We start from the raw sequence: 14,633 nt of genomic DNA on the forward strand, positions 1-14,633 counted from the left end.
GACAGGCAGTACTAATAGTGTCAGAGAGATGCGCAGACAGAGAGACAGGCAGAACTAATAGTGTCAGAGAGATGCGCAGACCGAGAGACAGGCAGTACTAATAGTGTCAGAGACATGCGCAGACCGAGAGACAGGCAAAACTAATAGTGTCAGGGAGATGCGCAGAGCGAGAGAAAGGCAGAACTAATAGTGTCAGAGAGATGCGCAGACCGAGAGACAGGCAGAACTAATAGTGTCAGAGAGATGCGCAGACCGAGAGACAGGCAGAACTAATAGTGTCAGAGAGATGCGCAGACCGAGAGACAGGCAGAACTAATAGTGTCAGAGAGATGCACAGACCAAGAGACAGGCTGAACTCTTAGTGTCAGGGAGATGCGCAGACCAAGAGACAGGCAGAATTAATTGTGTCAGAGAGATGAGCAGACCGAGAGACAGGCAGAACTAATAGTGTCAGAGAGATGCGCAGACCGAGAGACAGGCAGTACTAATAGTGTCAGAGAGATGCGCAGACAGAGAGACAGGCAGAACTAATAGTGTCAGAGAGATGCGCAGACAGAGAGACAGGCAGAACTAATAGTGTCAGAGAGATGCGCAGACCGAGAGACAGGCAGTAGTAATAGTGTCAGAGAGATGCACAGACCAAGAGACAGGCTGAACTCTTAGTGTCAGGGAGATGCGCAGACCAAGAGACAGGCAGAACTAATTGTGTCAGAGAGATGAGCAGACCGAGAGACAGGCAGAACTAATAGTGTCAGAGAGATGCGCAGACCGAGAGACAGGCAGTACTAATAGTGTCAGAGAGATGCGCAGACAGAGAGACAGGCTGAACTCTTAGTGTCAGGGAGATGCGCAGACCAAGAGACAGGCAGAACTAATAGTGTCAGAGAGATGCGCAGACCGAGAGACAGGCAGTAGTAATAGTGTCAGAGAGATGCGCAGACCGAGAGACAGGCAGTACTAATAGTGTCAGAGAGATGCGCAGACAGAGAGACAGGCAGTACTAATAGTGTCAGAGACATGCGCAGACCAAGAGACAGGCAAAACTAATAGTGTCAGGGAGATGCGCAGAGCGAGAGACAGGCAGAACTAATAGTGTCAGAGAGATGCGCAGACCGAGAGACAGGCAGAACTAATAGTGTCAGAGAGATGCGCAGACCGAGAGACAGGCAGAACTAATAGTGTCAGAGAGATGCGCAGACCGAGAGACAGGCAGAACTAATAGTGTCAGAGAGATGCGCAGACCGAGAGACAGGCAGAACTAATAGTGTCAGAGAGATGCGCAGACCGAGAGACAGGCAGAACTAATAGTGTCAGAGAGATGCACAGACCAAGAGACAGGCTGAACTCTTAGTGTCAGGGAGATGCGCAGACCAAGAGACAGGCAGAACTAATTGTGTCAGAGAGATGAGCAGACAGAGAGACAGGCAGAACTAATAGTGTCAGAGAGATGCGCAGACAGAGAGACAGGCAGAACTAATAGTGTCAGAGAGATGCGCAGACCGAGAGACAGGCAGTACTAATAATGTCAGAGAGATGCGCAGACCGAGAGACAGGCAGTACTAATAGTGTCAGAGAGATGCGCAGACAGAGAGACAGGCAGAACTAATAGTGTCAGAGAGATGCGCAGACCGAGAGACAGGCAGTACTAATAGTGTCAGAGAGATGCGCAGACCGAGAGACAGGCAAAACTAATAGTGTCAGGGAGATGCGCAGAGCGAGAGACAGGCAGAACTAATAGTGTCAGAGAGATGCGCAGACCGAGAGACAGGCAGAACTAATAGTGTCAGAGAGATGCGCAGACCGAGAGACAGGCAGAACTAATAGTGTCAGAGAGATGCGCAGACCGAGAGACAGGCAGAACTAATAGTGTCAGAGAGATGCACAGACCAAGAGACAGGCTGAACTCTTGGTGTCAGGGAGATGCGCAGACCAAGAGACAGGCAGAACTAATAGTGTCAGAGAGATGCGCAGACCGAGAGACAGGCAGTAGTAATAGTGTCAGAGAGATGCGCAGACCGAGAGGCAGGCAGTACTAATAGTGTCAGAGAGATGCGCAGACAGAGAGACAGGCAGAACTAATAGTGTCAGAGAGATGCGCTGACCGAGAGACAGGCAGTACTAATAGTGTCAGAGACATGCGCAGACCGAGAGACAGGCAAAACTAATAGTGTCAGGGAGATGCGCAGACCAAGAGACAGGCAGAACTAATTGTGTCAGAGAGATGAGCAGACAGAGAGACAGGCAGAACTAATAGTGTCAGAGAGATGCGCAGACAGAGAGACAGGCAGAAATAATAGTGTCAGAGAGATGCGCAGACCGAGAGACAGGCAGTACTAATAGTGTCAGAGAGATGCGCAGACCGAGAGACAGGCAGTACTAATAGTGTCAGAGAGATGCGCAGACAGAGAGACAGGCAGAACTAATAGTGTCAGAGAGATGCGCAGACCGAGAGACAGGCAGTACTAATAGTGTCAGAGACATGCGCAGACCGAGAGACAGGCAAAACTAATAGTGTCTGGGAGATGCGCAGAGCGAGAGACAGGCAGAACTAATAGTGTCAGAGAGATGCGCAGACCGAGAGACAGGCAGAACTTATAGTGTCAGAGAGATGCGCAGACCGAGAGACAGGCAGAACTAATAGTGTCAGAGAGATGCGCAGACCGAGAGACAGGCAGAACTAATAGTGTCAGAGAGATGCACAGACCAAGAGACAGGCTGAACTCTTAGTGTCAGGGAGATGCGCAGACCAAGAGACAGGCAGAACTAATTGTGTCAGAGAGATGAGCAGACCGAGAGACAGGCAGAAATAATAGTGTCAGAGAGATGCGCAAACTGAGAGACAGGCTGAACTCTTAGTGTCAGGGAGATGCGCAGACCGAGAGACAGGCAGTACTAATAGTATCAGAGAGATGCGCAGACCAAGAGACAGGCAGTACTAATAGTGTCAGGGAGATGCGCAGACCGAGAAACAGGCAGAACTAATAGTGGCAGAGAGATGAGCAGACCGAGAGACAGGCAGAACTAATAGTGTCAGAGAGATGCGCAGACCGAGAGACAGGCAGAACTAATAGTGTCAGGGAGATGCGCAGACCGAGAAACAGGCAGAACTAATAGTGGCAGAGAGATGAGCAGACCGAGAGACAGGCAGAACTAATAGTGTCAGAGAGATGCGCAGACAGAGAGACAGGCAGAACTAATAGTGTCAGAGAGATGCGCAGACTGATAGACAGGCAGTACTAATAGTGTCAGAGAGATGTGCAGATTGAGAGACAGGCAGAACTAATAGTGTCAGAGAGATGCGCAGACCGAGAGACAGGCAGTACTAATAGTGTCAGAGAGATGCGCAGACCGAGAGACAGGCAGTACTAATAGTGTCAGAGAGATGCGCAGACCGAGAGACAGGCAGTACTAATAGTGTCAGAGAGATGCGCAGACCGAGAGACAGGCAGAACTAATAGTGTCAGAGAGAGTCATAGCTATGTTACGCACACTGACAGACTTGAGAGATGGCAATATTTACCTGCAGTATAAGAAAAATTATTGCTGAGCTTCAACCATTAAGTCCAGGGGTGCCTAAGGCAGTAGGATTTGGAGGAGGCAGCATATTTTGAAGGGCAGTTCTATGGAATTGTGCATTTCCAGTGCCGTGATCTCCAGATGTTTTATCACTTACAAAGTATTAATCTCTGGTTGTCTAAGGGAGGTGCATTACCCTTCCTCTCGTTTAAGAAATATATATGAGGCAAATATAAAATAATATTGTGAGGATGAGGGTTTAATGTGGCAGTAGACTACGCAGTGCCTAGGGCTGCACAAAAACTCAGTACACAAATGGTTTAGACAAAGACTGTTAGACAGACTTTGTAGTAATGCCAGAATAACACAGGGCTAGTTTGCAAATGGCGTGCTAAGCGTAGCAGAAGTCTCAATATCTGGACTTCTAGTGGAAACATTCAAAAACTTATGTATAGAGAGCCTATTGGGCTAAAGATATCAACACTTTCAATTATTCAAAGATATTTATTAAAATAAATATCAGTACACAACAATATATGACATGGTTGTTGCACAAGATAAGGACACCATTTATAAGGGAGCCCACTACATGCCACAAACATCTTAATAAAGCCCTGAGAAAGGCGAAATGCGTCGTTTGTAAGGCACTGATATCGCTGTGGATCAATATACACAATTATTGTCTCTACATGGTCTATGGACTTTTTAACATAACCCGGGTTATTATTAATTCTCTAACTACTTCAAAACAATCTAAGCTGGAATCTGGAGGGTGAGAACATACTTAATACAACTTTTTTCTCCTGCGTGCAAAGCACTAAGTGCAGGTTTCCAGTTTCATATTGCCAATTGTCTGTACTGGCAAATAGCAACTAGCTGTCTCCAGAACCATTATCTGTTTACCCTGCTAAAACGGAGTCAATCCGTGACGTCAGACGCTAACAGTCACGTGGAACAACTCACTTGGAAAGTGACTCCGAGAAGGAGCAGATGTACCTCGCTATATGAAAGGGTAATATACCCACTACACGAAAGGGTAATATACCTGCTTACCAGTCCGGAATCTCTACAGTGATACAGGTATTATCCATCTATTAGATACTGGAAAAAACTGTGGTCTTTGAAAAGTTTCTTTGGCTCTGAATGGAACCATTACCGCTCTGAGAGGTACCGTGTTTGTTCATAGAGCAACTGAATCACCAATTGGAGTGGTATCTGATTGAAAGTCTTGTAGTACGCTTTATTGGTGGTATACATTAATAAGACTGTGTAACAATAGTTTGGATTTGCAACATAATAGTATCATCTGATATCAAATATAACGGACACTGTTACATTTTATTTTTTGAATGCTAGCCTGTTATATTGCAATGTACATTGTGAATGCTGCACTTGTTTTATATAACGCCTGATTATTTAGGCTATCTTGTTTTATAGGGAGACGTCCCATATTTTATCTTACTGTTATACTTTTAATAAATATCTTTGAATATTTGAAAGTGTTGATATCTTTAACCCAATAGGCGCCCTCTCTATACATAAGTTTTTGCTTACTACTGTTTTTTCTTAGACAGCACTTTGGGGAAGCTGTCTTTCAGAGAGGTGTATGATACCAATTCCTATAGTGCATAACTATTTTCTTACACTCACTAGTGGAAACATGCCCCAAACACAACATAAATACATTAAAAATTACAGTTACACTCATATAAAATAAACACTAAAAACTTCATGTAAATTTTAATTGAAAAAAGTTGTAAGATGTCAAAGGTGTTTGACTGGAAAATTCTAACTAAATATGAATATTATATAATATATATATATATATATATATATATATGTGTGTGTGTGTGTGTGTGAAATGCTTGTACAATGTCGCTCCCTGCACATTCGTGCACAATCGGCTGCTATCATGGGGTGTCAATCATCCTGATCGTATCTGATCGGAATGATTGCAGTCCGCCACAAAGTTCAGGAGCAGCGGTCTTATTAAAGGGACAGTCAACACCAAAATTTTCGTTTTTTAAAAGATATATAATCCCTTAATTACCCATTCCCCTGTTTTGCATAACCAACACAGTTATAATAATACACGTGTTACCTCTGTAAATACCTTGTATCTAAGCCTCTGTAGACTGCCCCCTTATTTCAGTTCTTTTGACAGACTTGCATTTTAGCCAATCAGTGCTAACTCCTCTGTAAATTCACGTGCATGAGCTCAGTTATCTATATGAAACACATGCACTATTGCCCTCTAGTGGTGAAAAACGATCAAAATGCATTTAGATTAGCGGCCTTAAAGGTCACACGCCTAGATTTAGAGTTTTGTCGGTAACGACCCGCGTAGCTAACGCTGGCTTTTTTCTGGCCGCACCTTTTAAATAACTCTGGTATTGAGAGTTCACAGAATGGCTGCGTTAGGCTCCAAAAAGGGAGCGTACAGGCATATTTAACGCCACTGCAACTCTCGATACCAGAGTTGCTTACGGACGCGGCCAGCTTCAAAAACGTGCTCGTGCACGATTCCCCCATAGAAAACAATGGGGCTGTTTGAGCTGAAAAAAAACCTAACACCTGCAAAAAAGCCGCGTTCAGCTCCTAACGCAGCCCCATTGTTTGCTATGGGGAAACACTTCCTATGTCTGCACCTAACACTCTAACATGTACCCCGAGTCTAAACACCCCTAACCTTACACTTATTAACCCCTGCATATTATTATTAACCCCTAATCTGCCACTCCGTAAACCGCCGCTACTTACATTATCCCTATGTACCCCTAATCTGCTGCCCTAACATCGCCGACCCCTATATTATATTTATTAACCCTTAATCTGCCCCCCACAACGTCGCCTCCACCTGCCTACACTTATTAACCCCTAATCTGCCGAGCGGACCGCACCGCTATTATAATAAAGTTATTAACCCCTAATCCGCCTCACTAACCCTATAATAAATAGTATTAACCCCTAATCTGCCCTCCCTAACATCGCCGACACCTAACTTCAAACATTAACCGCTAATCTGCCGACTGGAGCTCACCGCTATTCTAATAAATGTATTAACCCCTAAAGCTAAGTCTAACACCCCCCTAAGTTAAATATAATTTAAATCTAACAAAATTAATTAACTCTTATTAAATAAATTATTCCTATTTAAAGCTAAATACTTACCTGTAAAATAAATCCTAATATAGCTACAATATAAATTATAATTATATTATAGCTATTTTAGGATTTATATTTATTTTACAGGTAACTTTGTATTTATTTTAACCAGGTACAATAGCTATTAAATAGTTAAGAACTATTTAATAGCTAAAATAGTTAAAATAATTACAAAATTACCTTAAAATAAATCCTAACCTAAGTTACAATTAAACCTAACACTACCCTATCAATAAATTAATTAAATACAATACCTGCAATTATCTACAATTAAACCTAACACTACACTATCAATAAATGAATTAAATACAATATCTACAAATAAATACAATTAAATAAACTAACTAAAGTACAAAAAATAAAAAAGAACTAAGTTACAAAAAATAAAAAAATATTTACAAACATTAGAAAAATATTACAACAATTTTAAACTAATTACACCTACTCTAAGCCCCCTAATAAAATAACAAAGCCCCCCAAAATAAAAAAATGCCCTACCCTATTCTAAGTTACAAAAGTTCAAAGCTCTTTTACCTTACCAGCCCTGAACAGGGCCCTTTGCGGGGCATGCCCCAAGAAATTCAGCTCTTTTGCCTGTAAAAAAACACATACAATACCCCCCCCCCAACATTACAACCCACCACCCACATACCCCTAATCTAACCCAAACCCCCCTTAAATAAACCTAACACTAAGCCCCTGAAGATCTTCCTACCTTATCTTCACCATACCAGGTTCACCGATCGGTCCTCGGAAGTGTTGATCCAAGCCCAAGCGGGGGGCTGAAGAGTGACGTCCATCCTCGGGCTGAAGTCTGGATCCAAGCGGCGGCTGAAGAAATCCATCATCGGGCTGAAGTCGGAAGTCCATCATCGGGATGAAGTCTTCTATCAAGCCGCATCTTCAATCTTCTTTCTTCTGGAGCGGAGCGGAGCCATCTTCTTCCAAGCCGACGCAGAACATCCTCTTCAACCGACGACTAGACGACGAATGACGGTTCCTTTAAGGGACGTCATCCAAGATGGCGTCCCTCGAATTCCGATTGGCTGATAGGATTCTATCAGCCAATCGGAATTAAGGTAGGAAAATTCTGATTGGCTGATGGAATCAGCCAATCAGAATCAAGTTCAATCCGATTGGCTGATCCGATCAGCCAATCAGATTGAGCTCGCATTCTATTGGCTGATCGGAACAGCCAATAGAATGCGAGCTCAATCTGATTGGCTGATTGGATCAGCCAATCGGATTGAACTTGATTCTGATTGGCTGATTCTATCAGCCAATCAGAATTTTCCTACCTTAATTCCGATTGGCTGATAGAATCCTATCAGCCAATCGGAATTCGAGGGACGCCATCTTGGATGACGTCCCTTAAAGGAACCGTCATTCGTCGGGAAGTCGTCGGAAGAAGAGGACGGATCCGCGCTGGAGGTCTTCAAGATGGAGCCGGTCGTCATCGGATGAAGATAGAAGATGCCGCTTGGATCAAGATGGTTGCCGGTCCGGATCACCTCTTCTTCCCGGATAGGATGAAGACTTTGGAGCCTCTTCTGGACCTCTTCAGCCGCCGGATGATGGATCGCCAGCCCCCGCTTGGGTTGGATGAAGATTTTGGAGCCAGGACCGATCGGTGATACCCGGTGAGGTGAAGATAAGGTAGGAAGATCTTCAGGGGCTTAGTGTTAGGTTTATTTAAGGGGGGTTTGGGTTAGATTAGGGGTATGTGGGTGGTGGGTTGTAATGTTGGGGGGGGTATTGTATGTGTTTTTTTACAGGCAAAAGAGCTGAATTTCTTGGGCCCTGTTCAGGGCTGGTAAGGTAAAAGAGCTTTGAACTTTTGTAATTTAGAATAGGGTAGGGCATTTTTTTATTTTGGGGGTCTTTGTTATTTTATTAGGGGGCTTAGAGTAGGTGTAATTAGTTTAAAATTGTTGTAATTTTTTCTAATGTTTGTAAATATTTTTTTATTTTTTGTAACTTAGTTCTTTTTTATTTTTTGTACTTTAGTTAGTTTATTTAATTGTATTTATTTGTAGGAATTGTATTTAATTTATTTATTGATAGTGTAGTGTTAGGTTTAATTGTAGATAATTTTAGGTATTTTATTTAATTAATTTAATGATAGTGTAGTGTTAGGTTTAATTGTAACTTAGGTTAGGATTTATTTTACAGGTAATTTTGTTATTATTTTAACTAGGTAACTATTAAATAGTTCTTAACTATTTAATAGCTATTGTACCTGGTTAAAATAATTACAAAGTTGCCTGTAAAATAAATATTAATCCTAAAATAGCTACAATGTAATTATTCGTTATATTGTAGCTATATTAGGGTTTATTTTACAGGTAAGTATTTAGCTTTAAATAGGAATAAGTTATTTAATAAGAGTTAATTTATTTCGTTAGAATAAAATTATATTTAACTTAGGGGGGTGTTAGGGTTAGGGTTAGAATTAGCTTTAGGGGTTAATAAATTTAATAGAGTAGCGGTGAGGTCCGGTCGGCAGATTAGGGGTTAATAATTGAAGTTAGGTGTCGGCGATGTTAGGGAGGGCAGATTAGGGGTTAATACTATGTATTATAGGGTTAGTGAGGCGGGAGTGAGGCGGATTAGGGGTTAATAACTTTATTATAGTAGCGGTGAGATCCGCTTGGCAGATTAGGGGTTAATAAGTGTAGGCAGGTGGAGGCGACGTTCAGGGGGGCAGATTAGGGGTTAATAAATATAATATAGGGGTCGGCGGTGTTAGGGGCAGCAGATTAGGGGTACATAGCTATAATGTAGGTGGCGGCGCTTTGCGGTCGACAGATTAGGGGTTAATTATTGTAGGTAGTTGGCGGCGACGTTGTGGGGGGCAGATTAGGGGTTAATAAATATAATATAGGGGTCGGCGGTGTTAGGGGCAGCAGATGAGGGGTACATAAGTATAACGTAGGTGGCGGTCGGCAGATTAGGGGTTAAAAAAATTTAATCGAGTGGCGGCGATGTGGGGGGACCTCGGTTTAGGGGTACATAGGTAGTTTATGGGTGTTAGTGTACTTTAGAGCACAGTAGTTAAGAGCTTTATGAACCGGCGTTAGCCCAGAAAGCTCTTAACTACTGACTTTTTTCTGCGGCTGGAGTTTTGTCGTTAGATTTCTAACGCTCACTTCAGCCACGACTCTAAATACCGGAGTTAGAAAGATCCCATTGAAAAGATAGGATACGCAATTGACGTAAGGGGATCTGCGGTATGGAAAAGTTGCGGCTGAAAAGTGAGCGTTAGACCCTTTCCTGACTGACTCCAAATACCGGCGGTAGCCTAAAACCAGCGTTAGGAGCCTCTAACGCTGGTTTTCACGGCTACCGCCCAACTCTAAATCTAGCCCTAAGAAATTAGCATATGAACCTCCTAGGTTTAGCTTTCATCTAAGAATACCAAGAGAACAAAGCACAATTGGTTATAAAAGTAAATTGGAAAGTTATTTAAAATTACATGCCCTATCTAAACCATGAACGTTTATTTTGGACTTGACTGTCCCTTAAACTTCTGTTTCCTGTGAGCCAGAAACTACGGGGGTAGATAGAGGCATCTGCTGTTTGTTAAATCTTCCCCATAGGGTTTAATGCCATGTTAAAGAGACATGAAACCCAAAGTTTTTCTTTCATGTTTCAGATAGGGAATACAATTTTAAACAACACTCCAATTTACTTTTATTATTTAATTGGCTTCATTATTCGGATATCCTTTGTTAAAGAAATAGAAATGCACATGGTGAGCCAATGCCAAAAGGCATCTATGTGCAGCCACCAATCAGCAGCTAACAAGCCTATTTAGATATGCTTTTTCAACAAAGGATATCAAGAGAATGAATCAAATTAGATGATAGAAGTAAATTGGAAAGTTGTTTAAAATGGCATGCTTTTTCTAAATCATGAAAGAAAATTTTTGGGTTTGATGTCCCTTTTAAGCCAGTGAGTGATACCTATGGGATCTTGACATGCACGCCTACTAAACAGTTACAGTAACTAACTGGCCTATGTTTTGTCTTTTGTCCTTAGAGGTCTGAAGCTGAAGCCTGAGATTTTCCCAGCGGCCACTGACAGTCGCTACGTGCGAGCCGTAAGTTCATAGCGTATCTGTGAGATATTTCTGTAGTGGGGTTTTCTTTTCTGTCTTACAATCTTCTCCATGTCTGATAATCAGATCTCTAACACACTAAACAACTATGCAAAAATCAATATATTTTATTGTCATCTTTCATTGAGTGATACTGACCATATATATGGCTTGCAGAGTGCAAAATAATCTGTTCAAAATATATTTTTTAAATGCAAAGAGTCATCTAAAGCAGGGGTCAGCAAACTTGGGCCCACAGATGTTTGTAATTATATTTCCCATGATGCTCAGACAGCCTAAAGAGTGCCTCAGCATCATGGGAAATGTAGTTCCAAAACATCTGAGGGCCCAAGGTTACTGACGCCCTGATCTAAAGATACAAGAGGAATTAGCAACTCATATAGAGTAATAAACGAAATTAGAAAAAAAAATAAGATAATTAAATACTTTCCATAATGGATTATGGTGGAATAACTAAACCGTTCCAGATGTTCATCTGTATCAGTAGTGATTACAGCCAATACACTGCCTAGCACGTCCTGGTCAACCATCAGGGCATATTCTGGAGGAAAGAGACAAAAAGCAGATCACATGATCAGTAAGGCGGCTTCCAGTGGAGCAGATAATGATGAGAAATGGTGTTAGACCTACAGCAAGATCAACAACACAAAAACAGCACCTGGAACACCAACACTGTTTAAAAACACATGATTCACCATATGAGAGATATGGCCTCCTAGTCAAGTGCGCAGCTTAGATGGAGAATGGATGCTGTTTTTGTTATGTGGAGAACATAAATCTACTTATAAATGGAGTGCACTGCCGGGGACTTAAAGGGACATTAAACACTAAATAAATGCTAGATAGAATGATGCATTCAAATAAAAGATTAGTCTGAGAATAACATGCAGATATATTTTTAAAATGTTCATTAGTTGTTAAAATATTGACAAAATAAGTGTAAAGTTTTAGTGTCTATAAAACAATGGGAGCTGCCATGTTGTAACTTAGGTTAACTTCTCTACTGTGGGTGCAGCCAATGGCTGTGTGGAATATAACAGTGTTCTGCACTTCCATTTCTAAGAGGAACTGAAAAGCTCACAATTTCCGAATGGAATTACAAGAAAAGGGGACAAAATAAATAATGAAAGTATATAATAGAATTTTTACATACGATTTATCATTTTATATTACCATCTCAAAGTGTTTAATGTTCCTTTAACGGTCAGTCTGTGATTATTTGCAGTTCGTCACTTGGTACCAAGATCCCAATTCAGCTGTGTGTGCAGCCACTGTCTAATAAAGTGGATGAAACAGCCTCTTTGGTTGAAAAACATGTTGCTATTAATAAAGGACTCAGTGTTAAGAGTTCCAGTATTTCATTTTTTTATTTTGCCTGTACAAGGTTATTTGGAATTTACTGTTTCCATTTACCCCTTGGGAGGAATTACAGTGTTTGCACATGAAGCCAAGTATGGCTACTTGTTAAAGGGACACTAAACCCACATTTTTTCTTTCATGCTTCAGATAGAGCATGCGATTTTAAGCAACTTTCTAATTTACTCCAATTTTCTTGCTGATTGGTGGCTACATTTAGCAAGCACTACCCAGGTGCTGAACCAAACATGGGCCGCCTCCAAAGCTTACATTCTTGCTTTTTCAAAAACAGCAAGAGAACGAAGAAAAAGTAAAAAAATTGGAGTAAATTAGAAAGTTGCTTAAAATTGCCTGCTTTATCTGAATCATGAAAGAAAAAAATGTGGGTTTAGTATCCCTTTAAGTACCTGGAGGTACATTGGAATTAGCAAATGGATTTATATTGTATCTAATGAATTCCTGTGCTGTTTAGTGTGATACATTATTGGGACTCCCACTATTGTTAGTGTATAAGGCTACCTGGCATCTAGATTTTTTTGTTTTGTTTTTTTACTTACGTGAGAAACCATCCTGTCTGCCCTATCCACACCAAGCAGAGCAAATGAACTCACCTCTGTTTGAGCAGTCACAGGCACTAGAGCAGAGTGTTGAGATTGTTTGGTGTGGATGGGATGGGACAAAAAGTTTAACAAATGCTAATAGTGGAGTTGATAAGGTGAGTCTATGTACTAACTAGGGGGGCATTTGCTTCCTCTTGTTATGGCTACAGAATCGTTTACAATATCTGAATGTACTCATGCTCCCCACTCTTGTTATCTGTACTTTATTAGCACCTATATACCTTGCTGATTTTCTGCTTCCCCCTACAGGCTGGATACCCTGCCTTAGGCTTCTCCCCCATGAACCACACTCCAATCTTGTTGCATGATCACAACGAATATCTGAATGAAGAGATCTTTCTACGAGGGGTTCACATCTACACAAAGATCATTTCCTCTCTGGCCAGTGTCCCCCCTCTAGCAGGAGAGCACTGACAAAGGCCTGAAAGATAAGGACGGTGAAGTCATGGTGTGGGGAGGACTTTATACTCAGGGATGCACTCAGGGATAGGAAAGGGGCATAGGCTAACTCCTGGAAGAATGAATGTATGGAGGAGCTTGTGGAGTTCTCCTTGTTATTCTTCTCATGCTTCTCAGTGTTTCCTTCCATCAGTGCCTCGATCTACTCTAGTGAACTCTCTAGTCCTTTTATATTCAATATACTCAGTATTGTATCTTCCATTAGTTCTTCTCACCAAAACATCTTTCTGTATCCATCCTGCTAAATATGTCATCTGTACCCACACCACATTTGTTCACTTAGCCCCCATCAGTCACCAAATTTCACCCAACCTCTTTCTGTACCTACCCAACTGAAGTTCTACTCAGTTAATCCAACGTTCTGCTGTCTGCAGACATGCCAAGTTACGCTCACTGCCATTCCAACTCCATTCGTAAATACCGGAGGAGAATATTTAACCCATTAGTGCTGTGTGAGATGTCCCTTCACTTTTCTAAATGAAATGGTAACTGTTTAAAGGGACATGAAATCTTAATATTTTAATTCATGATTCAGATAAAACAAAGAATTGTAAATAACTTTCCAGTTTACTTCTATTATCAAAGTTGCTTTATTCTCTTGGTATCCTTTGTTAACAGAGCAGCAAGGCATTAGTGGGAGCTATCTGAACACATCAGATGAGCCAATGACGTGCAGCCACAAATTAGAAGCTAGCGTCTAATAGTGCATTTCTGCTCCTAAGCCTACCTAGGTATGCTTGTAAAAAAAAGATACAAAGAAAATGAACCAAATTATATGAGGTATATTGGAAAGTTGTTTAAAATGGCAAGTTCTATCTGAATCGTAAAAGTTTAATTCTAACCTTGCTATCCCTTTTATAACTCAATGAATAAAACATGTGTGGGTATACCTCTACCTTGTATATCATGTGTAATATCGCCAACCTGTGTATATGTAATGTCATGAGCCTGATTATAAGTAATTGCAGCTTCATCTGTGCATAAAATATTACTTTGCCCTTACAAAGACACGTACGTATATGTCTCCTACTCGATGTCACCAATTTGTCTCATTGTTTTAAATTACGTTTTGACCTAAACTTGTACTTTGTGTATGTTTTGTATGTACGTGATTCTGTAATGCACATTATCACATTGTATATCAATCATGCGCTTTCTATATGTACATAAAGAATTCTGCAATGTCTTGGGACCTGTGCTCTTTCCTCAGACACATTACTGCCTGTAAAGTAATTGAGTAACTTTTATTTTAAATATTTAATTGTACTGCTCTCATACTAAGGATCTATATATATATATATATATACACATTTGCCGGTATAGGATACCTCTGAATCTGGAAGAAGGCAGCACTTCCTGCCATTTGGCTATTTTTGGAGCCAAATTTATTCTTGTGA

At 41.2% G+C, this 14,633-nt stretch overlaps 1 protein-coding gene across 2 annotated transcripts in view; it reads left to right on the forward strand.

Annotated features, from left to right (window-relative positions):
* Positions 1-14,422, forward strand: part of ACY1 (aminoacylase 1) — a 104,796-nt gene extending 90,374 nt beyond the window's left edge. For both annotated transcript variants that reach the window (XM_053721121.1, XM_053721122.1), the window contains 2 exons: positions 10,723-10,783; positions 13,027-14,422. In XM_053721121.1, the coding sequence (XP_053577096.1) occupies positions 10,723-10,783; positions 13,027-13,191 (226 nt within the window). In that variant the 3' untranslated portion in view covers positions 13,192-14,422. The remainder of the gene's footprint in view (positions 1-10,722; positions 10,784-13,026) is intronic.
* Positions 14,423-14,633: the final 211 nt, after the last annotated feature.

Source organism: Bombina bombina, chromosome 7, assembly GCF_027579735.1.
Source record: "Bombina bombina isolate aBomBom1 chromosome 7, aBomBom1.pri, whole genome shotgun sequence".
NCBI lineage: Eukaryota > Metazoa > Chordata > Amphibia > Anura > Bombinatoridae > Bombina > Bombina bombina.